The 18,941-nt window shown below is 47.4% G+C and overlaps 1 protein-coding gene across 1 annotated transcript; it reads left to right on the top strand.

Moving 5' to 3' along the window:
• The first annotated feature begins 2,270 nt into the window (after nt 1-2,270).
• CACNB4 (calcium voltage-gated channel auxiliary subunit beta 4) lies at nt 2,271-16,696 on the top strand. Its single transcript, XM_062498753.1, has 9 exons — nt 2,271-2,376; nt 2,799-2,818; nt 2,928-3,008; nt 4,716-4,774; nt 6,796-6,905; nt 7,866-8,017; nt 8,418-8,513; nt 12,496-12,681; nt 16,436-16,696. The coding sequence occupies exons 1-9, from the start codon at nt 2,271-2,273 to the stop codon at nt 16,694-16,696; spliced, it is 1,071 nt and encodes a 356-aa protein (XP_062354737.1).
• Nucleotides 16,697-18,941: the final 2,245 nt, after the last annotated feature.

The raw sequence follows: 18,941 nt of genomic DNA, 5'->3' as shown, positions 1-18,941 counted from the left end.
GTGAACTTTACTTAATCTGTCACAACCTGTTAGTTACATCCCTACAAATACCTGGAAAGGAGGAAGGGAAAGTGGTGATCTTTTGTCTAGACCATTAAATATGACAAGCAGTATTTGATGGGAAGCTGAAGGTGTTATATTGGTTTTTTCCTGGGATATTTTTTCTCTTGTTTGATATTTCCATACACCTATGTACACAAGAACAGGGCAGGAGTGCTGGAGCAGCTTCTCCAGGCCTTTATTCCATCACAACCATCAGCCTCATTTTACAGAGCCAGGCAAGGGAGATGGAGCAGCTCCAGCTGCTGCCACAGCAGACCAAGTTCTCTTGGCTACAAAATCTTTTAACAACTTTCCAGCCAATAGCAGAATATCAAAAGCTGACAAGTGTTTAATTCCAAGTGTTTCATTAATAAAGCTGCACGTGCCTCTTGCTGTGAACAACGCTTGCTTGTTCAAACAATAACTTAAACAATAACAATAACTTTAACAATAACTTAAAACAATGGATAAAGCTGCATTATTAAGTTTATACATTTCTGCTGTTTTGCTGAACATCTTTTCCTGAGGCCTGTCCCTACCCAGCTCACAGCTCTGTTGTTTCTTGTCCTTTCATCTTCAGCATTCCTGCATTTCTCCATCCTGACATTTGCTTTCACACAGCTTGCTGGGAGTCCTGTACCTTTCCTATTTCCCACTGTGTTATTTTTATGTTTGCTGCTGGCAGGTTGTTTGGTGGCCTCAGCTCAGAGAAATGGGTTCTGCTCATTAAATCAACCTGGAATTTAAATCAGCAAGGGCCAGGACGAGGGGAAACCTTGATGCTGTGATTGGAGTGAGCTGGTTCATTATCCAGCCTAGAGTTAAGGAGTGTGCAGAACAAAGGGAGGGAATTTGGGAGCTGGAGTTGTTGTCTGCAAAGGCTGAGCTGGAACAGAGACCAGACAGAGCAAAAGGAACAAAATAGGAATTTATTGAAGGGATCCACCTTGGGCAGTGCAAAGACCTGGCTGGGGCTGCACACAAATCAAATCCAAGGTGGGTCCTGCTCACGAGTTTTACACTCATAAGTTTTGGTTCATCTTGGGGCCAGTTATCCAGCCACAGCCCCAAGCTATGAACTCTCAGCCCCTGCCTTGCCCCCTTTCCCTTGCTGTTGTTGATAATTTTTGGGTACCAGCTGTCCCTGATTCTCCAGCTGGGATGGAATTGTTTTGTCCCACTCCCCTGTGAAGAGAACTCACCAACACCCAACATGAACTTTCAGAGTTACACACCGAGCAGCAGAGATTCTGAACAATACAAAAGCTCAACCCCGAGGCACCAGAGTAGCCAGAACCCTTGCTGTGTTGCAGAAGTACAACAATGACTGGTGGATAGGGAGGCTGGTGAAGGAGGGCTGCGAGATCGGCTTCATCCCGAGCCCGCTGCGCCTGGAGAACATCCGCATCCAGCAGGAGCAGAAGAGGGGCCGCTTCCACGGAGGGTGAGAGCACCCTGACCTTTGCAAATCACTTCAAATCCTTCCTCACACCCAGCTAGATTTCCAAAGGTCACCTGCTGCTGGTTTATTGCAGGGCATTTGCAGTGTTGGGTTTGGGATTCCCAGTGGAAGCGCGGAGAGCGGCCGCAGGGGGTGTCGGTGATGAGAAACCAGAGACGTGTTTGGTTTTAGGAAAGAGCAGGGAGGGATGAAGAAAGGAGTTTCTGAGTTTAATTTTGTGGGTTCAATCAAGTCAACTTGGTGCTTAAAGTCTCACGGATTTTTCCCAGCTTTTCTTAGGTTGTGGGTTTTTTTTTTCCTTCCTTGTTTTCTCTCCACTTTGACCCAAACCAGACTTACGAAACTTTCTAAGATCAGCTTTGCCATCCTTCAGTCTTCATCTTCCAGGTGAGGTTTCTGAGTCTTCACCCTGCCAGACCTGGAGATTGCAAATCCCTGGAAAAGGGTCTGGGAGATAAACCTGGGAAATGCTTTCAGAATGGTTGACCAGCATTTCTTCTGTAATTTTTTTTTTTCTTCCACATTTCTTCTGTAATTTTTGACACAACTTCAGAGGCGACCAGCGGGTGGATATACAGAGAAATTACTGAGTTCAGTGAGATGCTCCTGGATTTGGATGATAAAATTCCATATTATAATAATAAACCAGTTAATTTTTAGATCTGTTAGTTAGTCATTTATGCTTGTATGACCTTGTGATTCCTCATGGGACAATTCCTCCCCAAAAACCTCCCACATTTTGGGGTTCCTGGTGTTCCTGGTGTTCATGTTCATGTTCACTTTCTGCTGCTGTAGGAAATCCAGTGGGAATTCTTCTTCAAGCCTTGGAGAGATGGTTTCTGGCACGTTCCGAGCCACACCTACAGCCGCAGGTAAGTCAGGATTTATTTAATAGTAATAATAATTATTAATAATAATTCTGTTTAAAAGCCCTACATGAGAAATGCAGGTTTTCCCCTTTGCTGAGTTACTGAGACGTTTTCCAGGGGGAGGAGGACATTTATTCCCAGCCATGCAGGAATTGCCAAAGGCTAGGAAAAAACCTTGGGAACAGTGGGAGCTGCCACAGAATAGCCAGTTTAATGTATAGAGTGCCCAGTTTAATGTATAGAATAGCCAGTTTAATACACAGATTGCCCAGTTTAATGCACAGAATACCCAGTTTAATGCACAAATTGCCCAGTTTAGTCAAGCCTGAGCAGAGGGAGGTGAACAGAGAGAAATCACAGTGCTTTGGCAAAGGATTTCTGGTTGCCTGGGTGTGTTTTAACCAAGTTCTCATTTGGTCTTCTAGCAAAACAGAAACAAAAAGTGGTAAGTAATGCTTTTGTTTCCATTTTATTTCCTTCTAATTCATAATTGTCAGGATCTGCCTCTGGCTGTTGTTTGACTGATGGTCTGAAGGGTTGTTTTTTCCCTCTAGACAGAACATATTCCCCCCTATGATGTAGTGCCATCAATGAGACCTGTGGTGTTGGTGGGCCCATCACTCAAAGGCTATGAGGTATGGACTGAGGTGTTGGCAATTAATTAAACTTTTATTATCTCTGGTCATTCTCAGTAATTCCATGTGTGGCTCAGTGCAAATGGTTTGTGATCATTTCAAGTGATTTAGCTTAAATAATTGCCAAAATGTACTGTAAGAGCTAAGAGTTCCTCCTGACTTGTACAGTTTTAAGCACAGTGCAGATCCATTCTCTTCAGTGCACTCATTCCTGATTAAATCAAGTAAAAAAGAGAACTTGTGTCTGCTACAAGCAGTCAAATTAATGAGCTGGACTCTACACATGAGGAATGTTCATCAAACCAGCCCGTGCTTTGAACTTAATTAGCAAAATATTTGAAGGAGCTTCCTTGTTGTTCTCTTTTTTTCACTTTATTAATAAATTCAAACATTTTGCAAAGAAACCTTTGACCCTCCTCGAAGATTCCCCAGGTGGAAGTGGGCAGGATAAAGTGCCCAGAGAACCAGGACAGCCTTTTTTAGGCTGCTGCAGATTGAAGTGAGCATTTCCCACTTGCTAAACCAGCAGAGACTTTGAGCAGGGCAGTTTAGGGAGCTCAGCCATCTGGGAAGTGCTGAACCAGGAACTGAATGAACATAAAATCCAAGATACACTTCATTAAGCTTAATTAATGTTTTCAGTAATTTATAGGATATTATTAAATGTATTGGAATGGTTCTTTTTGGGATCCCTGGCATAATGCAGTGTTCTGGCATTGTTTTTATGTAAGAGGGACTGAAGGTGCAGCTCAGCAGAGCAGGTACTTCATGTTCTGCTCTCTGCCTTTTAATTTGATGGGGAAGTTTTTTGACAGGAGTAAATTCCCTCTGTGCTGCACCACAGATCAATTTAACTCTTGAGTCTGGAGGGGAGAGAGGCTGTTTGTTCATAAAAACCTCTTCAAATCTGCCACCCTGTCTCTTTTTATTTTTAAAGAAAACAACACCAAACACTTTGAACATTGAAATGTGTGGAAACGGTAACACAGAATATTAATTCCAATAACAAAAATGCTTCATCTTACCTGGGGAAAATGATTTTGAATTTTTTTTTTTCTGTCTAAATGCTGAAGGAATCAGTTGGAAGGAGAGAAATAAACTGGCAGAGAGGCCTGGGGGCTTTGATGAAGCTCCTGCCTGGCCTGGCAGATAATAATTGTCAGCCTGAGTTGTTCTGGAAAGGACAAGGAGCTGCTCAGTAAATCAGATGGCAGAGATGACAGCTCTTGGGGCTGAGCATCTCAGATGTGTTCCCATGTCCAGCACTGGGAACTTCCCATTTTTTGCTGCTATCCCTCTCTGAGAAAATCCCCCGGCACGGCTGATCTGATCCCTGAAGTCTGAAGCCAAATTAACAGTGCTGTGTAGGAAAAGCCCAAGTGGTCTGTCCAGCACACATCCCACGTGGTTGTGCTGTGTTGGGAAGCTTTGGGAATGGTGCTGGATGTGGAAGGGGGTGAGGAATGCTCAGTGCAGCTCAGGATAGGAGCACACAGAGTGGCAGCTCTGCACCTGGAGCAGTGAGTCAGGAAGCTCCCCTGGATTTGTTACTGAGCACTGTGGCAGGAGCGTGGCTCTGGAATGGTTCTGCCCATCAAAGGTGTTGATTGTTGGCTGTGTCCCTGCCTTCTACTCACCTCTTTCCTTTCTTTTGGCTTCTTTCTCTCCCTGTCCATCCCCCTGCTCAATCTTCTCCCCTCTGCCAAGGTGACAGACATGATGCAGAAAGCTCTCTTTGACTTCCTGAAGCACAGGTTTGATGGGAGGTGAGAAACTCTGTCCTTCTCATGCTGCTTTGGCCATGTGTTACTAACATTTCAGTGAATTATTTTATTTTTTCCTTTATGCCAGAGGCTTTGCTGCATGATCAAAGCTGACTTTCTGGCTCTGTGTCACCCCTGAAGAGGGGGACACAGCTCATGTGTTACTAGGGGTGCACATGCCTGCATTTCTGCCATGGCTGGGCTAGCATTCCCTAGTTTAGCATTTCCTAGTTTCCTGGGCTAGCATTTTCCTAGTTTAACACAGGGATTCTGTCCCGGTGTCTTCCCGACCCCTAAGAAAAATCAGCTCTAAAATATTCCTTATATATGATTTTATTTTGGCTTTTGCCTTAAGCAGGCAAAAATACTGAAAAAGGTGGTTGGAAGAAGGAAATGCTGAGAAATAAAACACAGAAAAAGAATTGTAAGGAGGGTTCATATTCAGCTGGAGCATTTCCTGGTGAGCTCTAGATAATTTGGATTTCCTTGCTAGGAGCCCTGGCTTGGTCCATAGCATCACCTCAGTCCTTGTAGGTGTCTGCTGCACCTTTGGGATGTTCTGCCCTTCCCAGTTAGTTCAGGATATTCCAGCTGGGAAAAGAAGCTGTTCTGGTCATACATAACACGAAGTCAGGTTTGAAATACCCAAACTATGGGCACCAGGGCAGGGAAAATGATGTTCTGTAGAAGAGCTGGAGCAGGATTTATGGATTTTAGGAGTGAGGAGGTGGCAGTGCTGAACTGACCCTAAACAGCTCAGAGAGAACATTTAATGATCAACTTCTGTGCAAAGTATCTCCTCTCCTGCCCTGTTCTGAGCTGCTCAGCTCAAGTGATTTTCTGGAAATCCTAATTCCATCAGCAGTATTGGCAGCTGGATCAGGTGGGAGTGTGAAATTTCAGCAGTGGAGAGCTCAGTGCCACCAGCAGCCTGAGACCATTGATTTTAGCTCTGAGCATCTCAGGAAAAAGCTGCTTCTTGATCCTTCTGCCAACTTTTATGGCTTTGTGGTCTTTCTCCTCCCTCCCTTTTCTTTTTTTCTTTCTTTCTTTCCATCTCTTCTGCAGGTTTAGAAGAGGTCCACGTTACCAGGAAAGGAGCTGAGTGTCCAAGGAAGAGCCTTGGGTCCTTCCCTGCTCTGAATTCCCTTGGCTTTGCCAGCTCCTTCCTTTGTAACTGCAACCTCCCCTGCTGGCCAGGGAGCCAGACCCACAATCCTTTCATTTCTTACTTTAAACTCATTTTTACTTTTGGCCTCTAGTGTATTTTCTGGCAATGCCTTTATTTATGTATTATGCAGAAAAATAACTGTACTTCTCTTTAACCCTGCAGCAGAAAATTTCACTTAGAGCTGCATAAATCTTAGGCTCTGTGCAAAAGCTGCTGGTCATTCCCTCCTTGCTTTCTTTCCATTTTTCCTGGCTCCTTGGCTCATCCCAGGCCTCCTACATGGATTTTACATGAAGGGATTGTGTGGTCTTTGCTTTGTAACATTTTGTATCTTTCTAACTCGCTGATAGATGAAGTAAATAAATCACCTGCCTTAAGTTCAAGAGGTGCAGTGAAGCTAAATTTGAGCTGAAGCAGCCCAGAGAGCTCCACTTCCTTTTCTCCTGCTCATCCCAGCCCCTGGCACAGCTCCCTGTTTACTCTTGGTTTACTCCTGGTGTAACTCTGAGGGAAGAGGAAGTGCTGCTACATTGCAGCTCCCTTGTTCTGAGTGCCCCAAGCCTCACATAACTCACAGCATTTATGGCACTGTGTAAATCCATGCAGATGAGTGAGCTGGGAGGAGAAAAGTTAATTAATGCACTAAGGAGAATAGCAGGAGCTCCATCCCAGAGCTCAGGGAATAGGAAATCCTTCCCAGTCACCCAGCACTTCTGCTCAGTTGTTCTTTAATGATGCCATAACTCAGGTGGAACCGTGTCAGAGCGTGTTTGATTGTGTTTGCCCTTTGGAATGGGCTGTGGCTGCAAATCCCACTCCTGGCTCTGTCGTGTGTGCTGTGCTCTCCTCCCAGGATATCCATAACCAGAGTGACAGCTGACATCTCCCTGGCCAAGAGGTCTGTGCTCAACAACCCCAGCAAGAGGGCGATCATCGAGCGCTCCAACACCAGGTCCAGCCTGGGTAAGGCCCTGGCACAGCTCAGTTCCAGGAGTTCAGGGTGTGGTTACACACAGAAGGAAAGGGATTCCAGCCTTCCAGGTCATGGAAGATCCCACAGGATCATGACTCCAGCTCCTGGCCCTGCACAGACACCCCAAAATCCCACCCTGTGCATCCCTGGGAGTGATGTCCAAACACTCCTGGAGCTCTGCAAGCCTGGGGGCTGTGTCCATTCCATGGGGAGCCCCAGCACCCTCTGGGGAAAGAAGCTTTCCCAGAAACCCAACCTGACCCTCCCCATATGCAGCTCCAGCCATTCCCAAGATCACACCAGTTCTGCACATTTAATTGTGTCTACAGCATTTTACTGCATAATCCCGAGTCGGCCTCACAGCTCCTCCTCCTTCCCAGCCCTGTGCTTTTAATTCCACATCACAGGGAGCCAAAGAGCTTTCCCTTGTCCAGCCAAGGAAATGTCATTCCTGACCCTGGGACCAGTTTTGTGTTTGGTGTTGAGCAGTTACAGCTGAATTTTGCTGTCTGGCTGTGAGACTTTGGGTCCTGCCCCTCTCCTCAGTGCCCGGACTGCTGGGGAACAGCAGCCTGAGGAATTTTTATTTGGACTCCCTGATCTTGGAGGTCTTTTCCAGCCTTGATGGTTCTGTGGTTGTGTGATTCTTTCTTTCACAAGGGTGGAAATTTGTGTGCCTCACTTGCATTCCAAATCCTGCTTTCTGGGACACCATCCCAGGAACTAAGAGGAGTTGGGTTTGTTAAAACAAAACAGAACAAACAAACAAAAAAAACCCACCCAAATTCCAAATCTCTGCCATCCTGAGTGACTGCTTGCACTAGAGGTAGAGGTAACAGGTTATTTTATGGCAGTGCCATCAATTCACATGTGACAGTAAGTGGGTGAGGATATTTTTATCCCAGTGCCCTGAGGTTCAGTGGTTTCACCTGCTTTGTTTTCCTTTACAGCTGAAGTGCAGAGTGAGATTGAAAGAATCTTTGAGCTGGCCAGGTCCTTACAGCTGGTTGTCCTGGATGCAGACACTATAAATCACCCTGCACAACTTATCAAGACATCTCTAGCACCAATTATTGTCCATGTGAAGGTGTCCTCTCCAAAGGTAATTCCTCACCTTAAAATCCAGGAGGGGCCTGGAGGGCAGGGTGGGAATGGGCAGTGTGGAATCTGCACTTGCAAAGGGGAAAAAGTGACACCATGTACTGCTGGTGTGCTGCAGTCTATCCATAAGTATAATTCTCATGCTTCTCTATTGTCAGAAATAACGTAGGACTTAAAGTAAGATAAAGCAAAAATGGAGTTGAAGTTTTTCAAGGGCTCAAACATGATCCAGAGGGAAATGCACCCAGTTCTTAGAGGGGTTATCAGAAAGGTTTGGGATATTCAAGGGCAATATTTTATGGAGAGCTTCTGCCCTTGGTAATCCCTCAGGGAGGTGTCAGGCTGAGCTTTAGGGAGATGAATGATCCTTAAACTCATCTTTTGCCCTTTCCTCCTATCAGGTTTTGCAGCGACTGATCAAGTCCAGAGGGAAGTCACAAAGCAAACACTTGAATGTCCAGTTGGTGGCAGCTGATAAACTTGCACAATGCCCACCAGTAAGTACAGAGGAGAGGCTGAAGAACTCCTGTTTTGTGGAATTCTGATAATTCCTGCTGTGCTGATCCCTGTGGGTCCATCCATTATCACTCCCTGGTGGTGCTCACACAGCCCTGCACTCGTGAGACACCCAAGTACTGCAGACTTTCATCCTAGTTATCTCCTGCCCCGGGTTTGTTTTGGTCCTTGGCAGGGTGACAGGGCAGGAATGATGTGGCGGGGACAACAGATCTGCTCATTAGCAAATTACATCATTTGTAGAGCTCCAGGTCCCAGAGGGACAAAGTCTGAGTTTGGAGAGGAGGCTGCAGAGGCCTCACTTAGTGCACAGGGAGTGTGTGGAAAGGGAAAGGAAAGGGTGTGTGCAGGCATGATCCTCATCCTGATCCTGCAGGCCATCCCAGCCACCTCACCAGACAGAGCACAGCCACTGCTCTCCCACCTCCTGATCAAAGATCCTGCCCCTCTCCTGGAATCCCAAATTCCTGCTGGTGGAGCAGAGGCCTCGGGGCTCATGGGCAGGGTTGTGGGAAAAGCTCTGCAGGGGTTTGGACAGGGCAGCTCAGACTTGCTTTTAGTTTTGAAAGGCACTCCTGGTTTCTGGGACAGAGGCAGTGAAAATGAACTTGCATGTGGCTTTGTGTAGGATCTGTGTGGGATATTGGGATGGGAGTGCAGAGACCTCTCTGGGTAGCAGGGCAGTGACAGCTTCTCTGGGCAGCCTGTTCTGGACAGCTGTGTTACACTTCTCACATGGAATCTTTTACTGAGTTGTGATCTCTTAAAATGCTGTTGGGTTATTCCTGTGAGCCACCACATCCCACTAAGCCAGCCAGAACTGTAACTGTCCTGGAGAACAAACTGATCCCCCTGACCCCCATCCCTTCCCAGCTCCTGATGGATGTGAGCTGAGGAACTGGAGTTGCACTGTGTCCCTGTTTGGATGGTCTGTGGTGTTTACCCTGAGCTTACACACAGAACAGCCCTCTGCACATTGTCCTGTGTAAAAGGTCTTTCCTCTGGCACCTGCACACAGAACCCTGGGCAGTTTCACAGCATTTTTTTTTGCTCTTTATACAGTGATTTCCTCTTCCTCAGCTTCACTTCGCTCACATCAGCTGAAATGACAGAAGTGAGAAACCACCAGAGCAGCTGTGGCTGTCCCTGGCTCCCTGGAAGTGCTCCAGGCCAGGCTGGACAGGGCTTGGAGCACCCTGGGACAGTGGAAGATGTCCCTGCCCATAGCAGGGGTGGATGAGATGGTTTTTTAGGTCCCTTCCAACTCGTGGGATTCCCAAATTCCATTAAATCATCCGTGTGCTGCTGCAGCTTGTTGGGAGCATTGTGGCACTTGGATTGTCCACCCCCAGATTTACTAAACTCTTCCTTAACACCCAGTCCTGGAATTGCATTCCAGTACTGAAGGCTCCAGTACCAGTTGAGGCTCCACCTGGATCAGAAAAGCCTCTCCAAGTGTCAGAGTCCCAGGTTTCAGCCTCGAACCCAGCCCTGCTCCCAGGCTGTTTCCACCCTGCCCTGCCCAGGAGCTGCTCCCTGACTAGCTCAGCACTTTGCACTGGTGATGGGGAGGAAGTGATTGCTGACTTTGAGATCTCCCAGGGAGGTGACAGTCTGGCTTGGCTTAAAATCAAAGTTGGCCCATGATTTAATTAGGTAAAAGTACATTGCTAAGAGCAAAGGCAGTGCTCCCTCTCTCCTGCTTCATCCTTTTTGCAGCTCAGATTCCTGCAAGAGGAGAATTTGGTTTGTTTAAAGGAATTTGGTTTGTTTAAAGGGAAGAAGGTCCTTGCAAAGGATGCAGTCCTCCCTCTGCTCCTTTGCTGAGAGCCAGCCATAAGGAATGAGCTGGTGCTGCATGTCTAGACATTGTAAAAATAGCTGTCTCTTCAGGCATATTTGAGCTCAGGAACTGCTTTCATTATTAATTCCTTGCTAATCTGCCCCTGATACTGCTCGAGCTGGTGTTGGACACTGCAGGACACCAGGAATATTTCAGGACTCCAGGAACTCCACTGCAGGAACATGACAAGGCTCAAGGAAACACAAACTGTACCTCCTTAAATCCACTGCTCATAAACACTTCACTCTAAAAACTTCTGAATTCATGCCCAGGCTAAGAGAGAGGGTTCAAACCCCTCTGGTCTATTTGGCACAACCTAAAAGATAGCTAAAATTATACTGCAGCAGGATTAAAGTGCATTCGTTAATTAAAATATCATTAGGATATATCTACAAGTTGAAATTCTTCCTCCTCTCAGGTACACAGTAGTTCTGCAGCAAACCAAAAGAAATAGCAGAGGACAGTGGCCACTGATCTACTCTTCAGGAAAGGCCACTTGTGTCACTAGAGAGTCACCAGGAGCTGCTGGTGACTTCTGTGCACGTAAGATGATCTTGCAGAGGATCTGCTTTACTCCACAACCCTCACAAACAGGGATCTCCCTAAAAGATGATTTCCTGCCAAATATGCTGAAACAGAACCAACCCAGCTGAGGGATGGGCAGAACTGTTAAATGCAAGAGAAAATCTGAATGTTTTATTCTCTTTTCATTTTTTTCTCTGTGTCAGACACGGGAGTCAGGATCCTGCCAGGGCTGCAGCTCCTCCAGGCACAGCCTGAGAGGCTCCCCAGCACAGTGTTACTGTGCAGTGAAATATTCAAAGGGTGACAGTTGTTAAGGGTCCTAAATCCAGTAATTCTTTATTTAAGGAAACATGTTACACTCTCAGGAGTTTAATTTCAGTCTTTTCCAAAGCAAAGTATATGTAAACAAACCACATTCTTTTATTTTCTAATTTAACTGCGTTGTAATTGATAACTTCTTCCACAAGTGAGTGATACACTGGAATGTGTGGTGCATCAACATGCAGGTGAAGAGAAAAAAATTAAAAGTAGTAAATAAAGAGAGGAGCAAAAGAAGAGCAATAAACACTGAACTGGACCAAGGGATGCAGTGTTAGGAATATCCTGATTAGAAGGAAATTCCTCCTTGCTGGCAGAGAAGGAAACTTCTCTCTGCCATGCTGAGAAGGGAGAGTAAATTTAAAAAAAAAGAAAAAAAAAGATGCTTTATTATTTTAAATCTTATTCTGAGAGCTGTAAAAACAGGTGGAAGAGAGTAGCCTGTGGTTAGTGTTGGTTGCCCTTGACATGCACAGCACCTGCTCTTATTTTCCACTTCCTGTGCTGTTCTCACAGTACTTTGCAAAGTTAAGATTAGAGATGAGATAGGAAGTTGAAGTGCTGAAAACAGGGTTGTGTTTCTCTCGAGGGGCTCTGCTGGTTCTGGCAGGGATGGAGGTGGTTCCAGCCAGCACATGGAGGAGCTGTCTGGAGAATTCCCTGAGGCAGGAATGCTGCTGCTGTCAGCACTGCCTGCTGCCTTCACTGCTGTGGGAATGTTTTTAGGGGCATCAGCACTGGGAATAAGTAAAGAAACTGAAGAGTTCTGTGCCCAAGAGCAAAGCAGGGCTCATGCAGCAGCCAGGGACAGTGTGCAGTGACTCCTGAGGGCTTTGGCTCTTGGTCACCTTCTGAACCCACTTGTACCATTTTCTATTCCAGCCACGGAATCGTGGAGTGGTTTGGGTTGGAAGAGACCTCAAAGCCCATCCAGTGCCACCCGTGCCGTGGCAGGGACACCTCCCACTGTCCCAGGCTGCTCCCAGCCTCAGTGTCCAACCTGGCCTGGGACGCTTCCAGGGATCCAGGGGCAGCCACAGCTCCTGCTCTTCCTCCCAGCCAGGAATTCCTTCCCCATACCCCATCTCTCTCTCCCTGCTGTGTTTCAGTGTGAACCCATCCCCCTTGTCACTCCGTGCCGCTCTAAGAATTCCCTCTCCATGTTCCCTGCTCCCTCCCACTCTCCCCCACCCCCGTTCCCATCCACTGACCGGTTCCAAGGCTCGGCGTGCCCGGCAGCGTTTGCCATGACTGCCCTGTTGTGTCCCTGTGCCCAGGACATGTTTGACGTGATCCTGGACGAGAACCAGCTGGAGGACGCCTGCGAGCACCTGGCCGAGTACCTGGAGGCTTACTGGAGAGCCACCCACACGTCCAGTGCCACGCCCATGACCCCCCTGCTGGGCAGGAACCTGGCACCCTCCGCCCTGTCCCCGTACCCCGCTGCCATCTCCGGCCTGCAGGTAGGAAAAGCAGAGCAGCTGGGTTTGTCCAGCCTGCCAGGGGCTGTGCTGGCACTGAGCCCTGCTTTGTGAGCAGCTGCTCTCCCTCAGCTCAGGGCTGCAAGCAGTGAGGAAGCAGCTCCTCAGCCCAGTGCTCAACACTGGGAATGCTTTGCTTTTAGTGGGAAGGAGAATAATCAGTTCCCAGTCATCAGTTTGCTAGCCAGGAGTCAGCTCTCCTTTTATTCTACCCTCATAACTTCACTTTTTTTTTTTTTTTTTTTTTGGGTGGAAAAGCTTGTTCTTTGAGTGTGAATAAAAGACATTATTTTTTTTTTTACCCATTGAAAAAAATTGTGACCCTTTTTTTCCACAGGGATAGCTCAGACTCGGCTGAACTTTGACACTTCAATCGTGGCATGTAAATAGTCCTTAATGAGAAGTACGTGCTTTATTAAGTTTGAAACCAGAAATGTTTGGGGCTAATAACTGGGAATGCTTGAGGGGTTCAGGATTGCAGGGAGCTTTAAACCCTGCAAGTTCCAGTGTGTGTGGGACTCCAGGAGTGTCACTTGCTAATGTACGTCAGAAATAGAGCTGAACAAATGACATTTAATGAATAATTCACCTGACAAATGTAACACCTGCTCTGCTTGTGGAGTGCCTGGAAGCAGGTAACAGTTTTGGAGGAAATGACTGTTGTTTGGTGTTCTCAGTTAACATCCAGCTGGTTTTACTGTGAGTGAGCTGCACTTCCCTGAAGGTGCTTAATTCCTGCACTCACCTTTCTAAAGCCCTGCTTGGCTTTATTGGGACCAGCAAGTCACTGTCTCCTGAGTGGCTGGATGCACAAGCGCTGTTCTGTTACTAATAATAACATGCACATGTAAACTGTTGTTTCCATTTTCCACTTGCCTTAAAATTTCAGTTTTCCATCCCTTCATACCAATAAAATACCATCTGCAGAACTTTCACCTCTTCAGTTTCATTTTGAGAACTGGGTGTATCCACAGAATTTTTTTCAGGCATTTATTTCTCTCTGATCAATGGACACCAGCAATAACTGTGAAATGTTGCTCCATTTACTTAGGGAAAACTCACACTGAAGATGAAAATCACCCCTGTGCAGTGGGCTGGCTGAAGGTATGCATCACTTAATCCCCACTTCACCCGAATTCCAAAGGGTTTCGGTGGGATCAATGGTGCTGGTGCTCTGCAGAGGGGTAAATTTCTCCTGGAGTGATCGATGCCCAAGCAGAGGCTGCAGGTTTTCTGTGCCAGGAGGATTCAGGCCCTGGTGTTTTCCATGGGTATCTCACAGTAAGGGCTTCCACCATCCCTGTTACCCACGAGGAGGTTTTATACTCATTCAGACCTTTGAAGGATCCGCATCAGCTTTCACTGTGATGGTGTGTGTGGTAATTAAAAGGTGCTCAGGCTAATTAAACTAGCAAAGGTGCTTGTGATAGACGAAGATTTTATATTCCTTATGCCCTTGGTACTTTGGGGACTGAACAGCAAAAGCCCAGAGGTTCATGTAGCAGTGAGCGTGATCCAGGCGTGCTGGGACAGGATGTCCCTGCCTCACCAAATCCAGATTTGGGAGACTCCCATTTTTACCTGGCCGTGGCCTGGACTTTGGTTTACTGAGAACTGAAAGTTCTGACTGAACTCCTGACTCACGGGGGTCATGAGGGTGACGTTGTGGGGCACAGATCCAGAGCAGTCAGAGAGGGCACAGGCGGCAGTGCTGGCTCTGCCACACCTGATCCTTGGGAATTGCCTTCCTTAAAGGAAAGGATGCTGAGCTGAGGGGGAAGACTAAATTTGATCTTTGAGCAGAAAAATATTTATTGTCCTGAGAAGCTGTGGATGCCCCATCCCTGGAAGTGTCCCAGGCCAGGTTGGATGAGCCTTGGAGCAACCTGGGATAGTGGAAGGTGTCCCTGCCCATGGAGGGGAAGGAATTAGGTGATCCTTATTTTCCCTTCCAACCCAAACCATCCTGGGATTCTCTAACTCCTTGGAACCAGTCGTTTGCCTCTGTTACTGGTTAGCTATAAACACAGTCTAGCCCAATTTCAGTGCATGGATTGAAATCCTACAGCTCAGGTTTTGGGGAGATGTGTTCCTTAGGCTCCAGGGGATTGGGGTTTCGAGTCCATTCCTGCAGGTTTTCATTCCAATCACAGAGCAGGATCAAAAGGTACCTGGGACATCAGACCCAGGTGGAACCACCCCAGGTGTGTCCCCCTGACACCCCAGGAGCTCAGCAGCAGCACTGGGATGAGCACACAGCCCAGGGAAGCAGGAAGGTTTCAGGAAAGCAGCGGGATGCTACCCCAGAGTGAATTAGCACAGGGAAGGCAGAGGGGTGAACACAGAGTTAAACTACAGCTGATGAGGGATTATACATCCAAACTGCAGCTGTGTCAGATAAACACAAGGGTAATTAATTCATCATGGAATCATGGAACCACAGAATGCTTTGGGTTGGACTGGACTTTAAATCCCGTCCGTGGCAGGGACACCTCCCACTGTCCCAGGCTGCTCCAAGCCCAATGTCCAGCTTGGCCTTGGGCACTGCCAGGGATCCAGGGGCAGCCACAACTGCTCTGGGCACCCTGTGCCAGGGCCTGCCCACCCTTCCAGCCAGGAATTCCCAGTATCCCACCCATCCCTGCCCTCTGGCAGTGGAAGCCATTCCCTGTGTCCTGTCCCTCCATCCCTTATCCCCAGTCCTTCTCCAGGGGAACATTTCCAGCTCTCCCAGCCGTGCCTTTAATTTCTGAAGCATTTGCCGTAATCCCCACTAACACCTGGTGATCTGAGGAGAATTGGGGATCCCCTGGCTGGAGTTCTCCCCCGTGACTGGGGTGAGGTCGCAGAGGGGCCCCTCTCCAGGAGTCTTCCAACCTGGAGCTGTAACCACACACCCCCTGCTCCATCTCTGCCCCTACCACACCAGCCTTGGATATGAATTATTCAGGAAAACAGTCACCAGGCAGAGGCTGTAGTAGCAGCAGGAAGGTTTTATATCCCAGACAGCAGGGGCTGGAGTTTCAGCACTTAGTTTCTTCTGGGAGATGGGTGCTGATACTCCTGAGAGGTTTAATGTGTGGTGAAAGCAAACAAAATACTTATTTTCGGCTATTTCTTCGTTGTGCCGTTAACTGGCAAAAAAGTTACAAACTAATTTTGTTCACGTGACAAACGATGGGCATTGTCACTATGGGAACGTAAGGAGAGCAAAGGCTTCTAATTAATAAATTATCATAGGAAGGGATTTTCTGTCAACATATTTAAATACTGTGTTTCAGTTGAAAGAATTTATTCTCTCTAATGATTTTAGCCACCCCTTGGCTGCCTGCTGAGCATCCCATCATTGGCTTGGTCGTAGGAAGGGTTTTAAATAAGGCTCAGAGCTGCACCTTTAAAACCAACCCGAACAAACATCTTCAGATGTTTCCCAAAACCACAGAAATGGACGCTTAGACATTCCCTAAGCAGAGCAGCAGTGCGAATGTTCTGTTCCTGATCAGAGAAAAGTGATAAATGCTGACTACATCAGCTCACTTTTCATGCTCGATGTAATATTCAGCAGGGCGAGCTTCCCGCTCCAGGAACCAGATCTGGCCCAGATCCCAGCAGCCAGGCTTGGCTGGAACATGAGTGCCAGGAGGCTGCTGGAAGGCCTGGCATGGGGCTGGGCAGGAGCAGAGCGGGGCAGCCCGGGGGTGTCGGGTATTAACGCTGGCGTTTTTGGCCCCCGCAGAGCCAGCGCGGGAGGCACGGCGCCCACTCTGCGGAGAACTCTCCCCTGGAGCGGCGCGGCCTCGTGAGCTCCGATGAGAATTACCACAACGAGAGGGCTCGGAAGAGCAGGAACCGCTTGTCTTCCAGTTCCCAGCACAGCCGAGAGCACTATCCCCTCGTGGAAGAGGAATACTCCGACCCCTACCAGGACTCGTACAAGCCCCACCGCAGCCGCGGCTCCCCCGGCGCCTACAGCCACGACTCGCGGCACCGGCTCTGAGCGCGGGGACTGGGGAAGGAAAAGCAAACGGCATCCGTCACTGATACCTTGCCATAACGTAGCTAGAAATAACAATTAGATCACGTTAATTTGGCAGGTGCGACGGTGACGCTGCCGTCGCACCCTGCTGTCATTGATGTTTAATTAGGGGGCAGCAAAACCCAGCCCGGCCCTTCCGTTTCTGCCCAATTCATAGAGGTTGTTTTTGGGATTATTTTTGGGTTTAATACAGCATTTGCATTTATAGCCATATTTATTTTCTTGTCCTTAGGTGTTAGAACACATCCGTTTGTAATTTTGGGTACTTACCGAGGCACTTATAAAATAATTTCCTGTGCTGGAAATTCCAAATGACCAGTTCCAGTTGGAACCAATTTATAAACCAATTCCTGTTGGAATTTGGGTGAATTGACTGGAAAGTCGACGTGAGCATGTTGGGAAAAAAACCCAACAAATACAAAGAAAAATCTGAAAATTACAAACCACTGAAAGTCAGAAAGTCAGCTCCAGTGTTTGTTTGCTGGGAGCTCAATTTCCATTTCAGGTTAGAATAAAAGGGTTTACTCCAGCGATTTCTTTCCAGAATGGCTTTTTCAGATGAACCAAATGCAAACTCTCGAGTGTGCCAAATATCCCAAATTATTGCAGCAGTTACAAAACACTTTCCAGTTTGAAATTATTTTTAGACCTGGCATGAATGTTGCAGCCAAATGATTCTTGAGTTCAGCCAGTCCTGACAGTTTTGTCAGGACCAGCAGGGAGGAACTGCGACAGGAGACGGGAAATAGGGACAGGAAAAGGAACAAACTCCCATCATTTGTGTGCTTGGAGGTTGGGAATAGTTGGGGTTTTTTTCCTCACTCTTTTACCTGAATACAGCTAGAAGTCCCAAAATAGAACAGGAGTGTAGAGACATCAGATTTGTTCTCCCATTTTTATCCTGCTTTTTAAATGGAAAACAATGCCCTCCTCTGACCCTGTATGTTGAGTTCCTACATCCCAGCACCCCGAGTAGCTGCCCACGTGTTCCATCTTCCCAGATCCACCTCTGAATGTCCGACAGTTCCAGCGGCGCACAAGAACTCTCCAGAAGATCCATCCCAGCCATGAATCCCAAGGGGAGGGAGTGGGCTCAAGCAGTCATCACTGATGAACATTTCAAACAACATCTTGGTCAGAATTGCAATAAAAAAGGAAGACCAGACAAAAATCTGCTCCCAGGGAAGTCGTAGAGCTGTGGATTCCAAGAACTATGATAAATCCTTGGAGATATTGCTGCCTTACTTCCTGCCAATCATTTCTTTCACCTACTGAGTCTTGAGTTCCTTCCAAGGGATGAATTTCTGTGGTTGGACTTTGTGTTTTAACACCATCAGTGAAGCCTTAGATCCCATGGGATTGAAAATTGAGCCCCATTGCCCATTTTGTACAACCACTGACATCTTCCAGCAGAGCCTCCCGAAATTCCCCGCCGCACACATTCCCTGGAATCGACACAATTATGCTGAACTTGTTTATGCAGGTTCATGTCACAACTATTTTTTTCCCCCCAAAATAAGGATCATTAACTTTTTTATTTGCTTGTTTTCCCCCCAAAGCCTGCTGAACCCAGGCTTAGAAAGCATGTAGCACTAAAGGAATTTCTGGAATATTCTGGTTTCTTCTACTTCTGGACCAGTTTGGCAAAGACCACTGGTGTTTCCAGCATCCTGGAGTCTGATTCTCCTCTTGAAGTTACTGGGAAAAGCAATCCATGTCCTTTGTGGGACACCCAAACCCACACCCATCTCCAGCAGCATTAAAAGGTGGCAGACACCTCATTAATTAATTAATTAATCATTTTAATGACCCCACTGCCTAACAGGCAGCTCCAGCACGGCTGGGTGATCCCAATGGACCAGTTACCAAGGCAAATATGGAAATCTGTGCATCCACTGGAGTCCCAGAGTTCTGGATGGATCTGCCACACCTGATCCTGCCCGATTCCCTTCGGCTGCAGCAGCCAGGGGAGCTCTGAGGCTGAGGGAGCACGGCAGGACCTGGCCTGGGCTCAGCAGCTCCTCCAGCATTCTGTACTGCAGCACAGTGGAGCCTCCTCCAGGAAGTTTTCCAGCCCTTTTTCCACGTACTGCACACCGACCTGTAGGAGAAAGGAGGCCTTAGGTGACCCCTTGTTCTCTGAGCTTTCCTTGTCCGTGCGTTGAAGTCCTGATGGCAGGGGAGCTGCAGAACCCTGGGCAGGTTC

The sequence above is a fragment of the Cinclus cinclus genome, chromosome 9 (genome assembly GCF_963662255.1).
Source record: "Cinclus cinclus chromosome 9, bCinCin1.1, whole genome shotgun sequence".
Taxonomy (NCBI): domain Eukaryota; kingdom Metazoa; phylum Chordata; class Aves; order Passeriformes; family Cinclidae; genus Cinclus; species Cinclus cinclus.
Note: the sequence above shows the minus strand (reverse complement) of the source record. Positions and strands in the feature narration are given on the sequence as shown.

Bases quoted from the DNA above. Each gene is read 5' to 3' on its own strand.
- CACNB4 (XM_062498753.1), top strand. From the start codon at position 2,271: ATGTTCATGTTCACTTTCTGCTGCTGTAGGAAATCCAGTGGGAATTCT. The intron at 6,906-7,865 runs GTAAGGCCCTGG...TTTCCTTTACAG, and splicing joins CAACACCAGGTCCAGCCTGG to CTGAAGTGCAGAGTGAGATT. The intron at 12,682-16,435 runs GTAGGAAAAGCA...TGGCCCCCGCAG, and splicing joins CTGCCATCTCCGGCCTGCAG to AGCCAGCGCGGGAGGCACGG.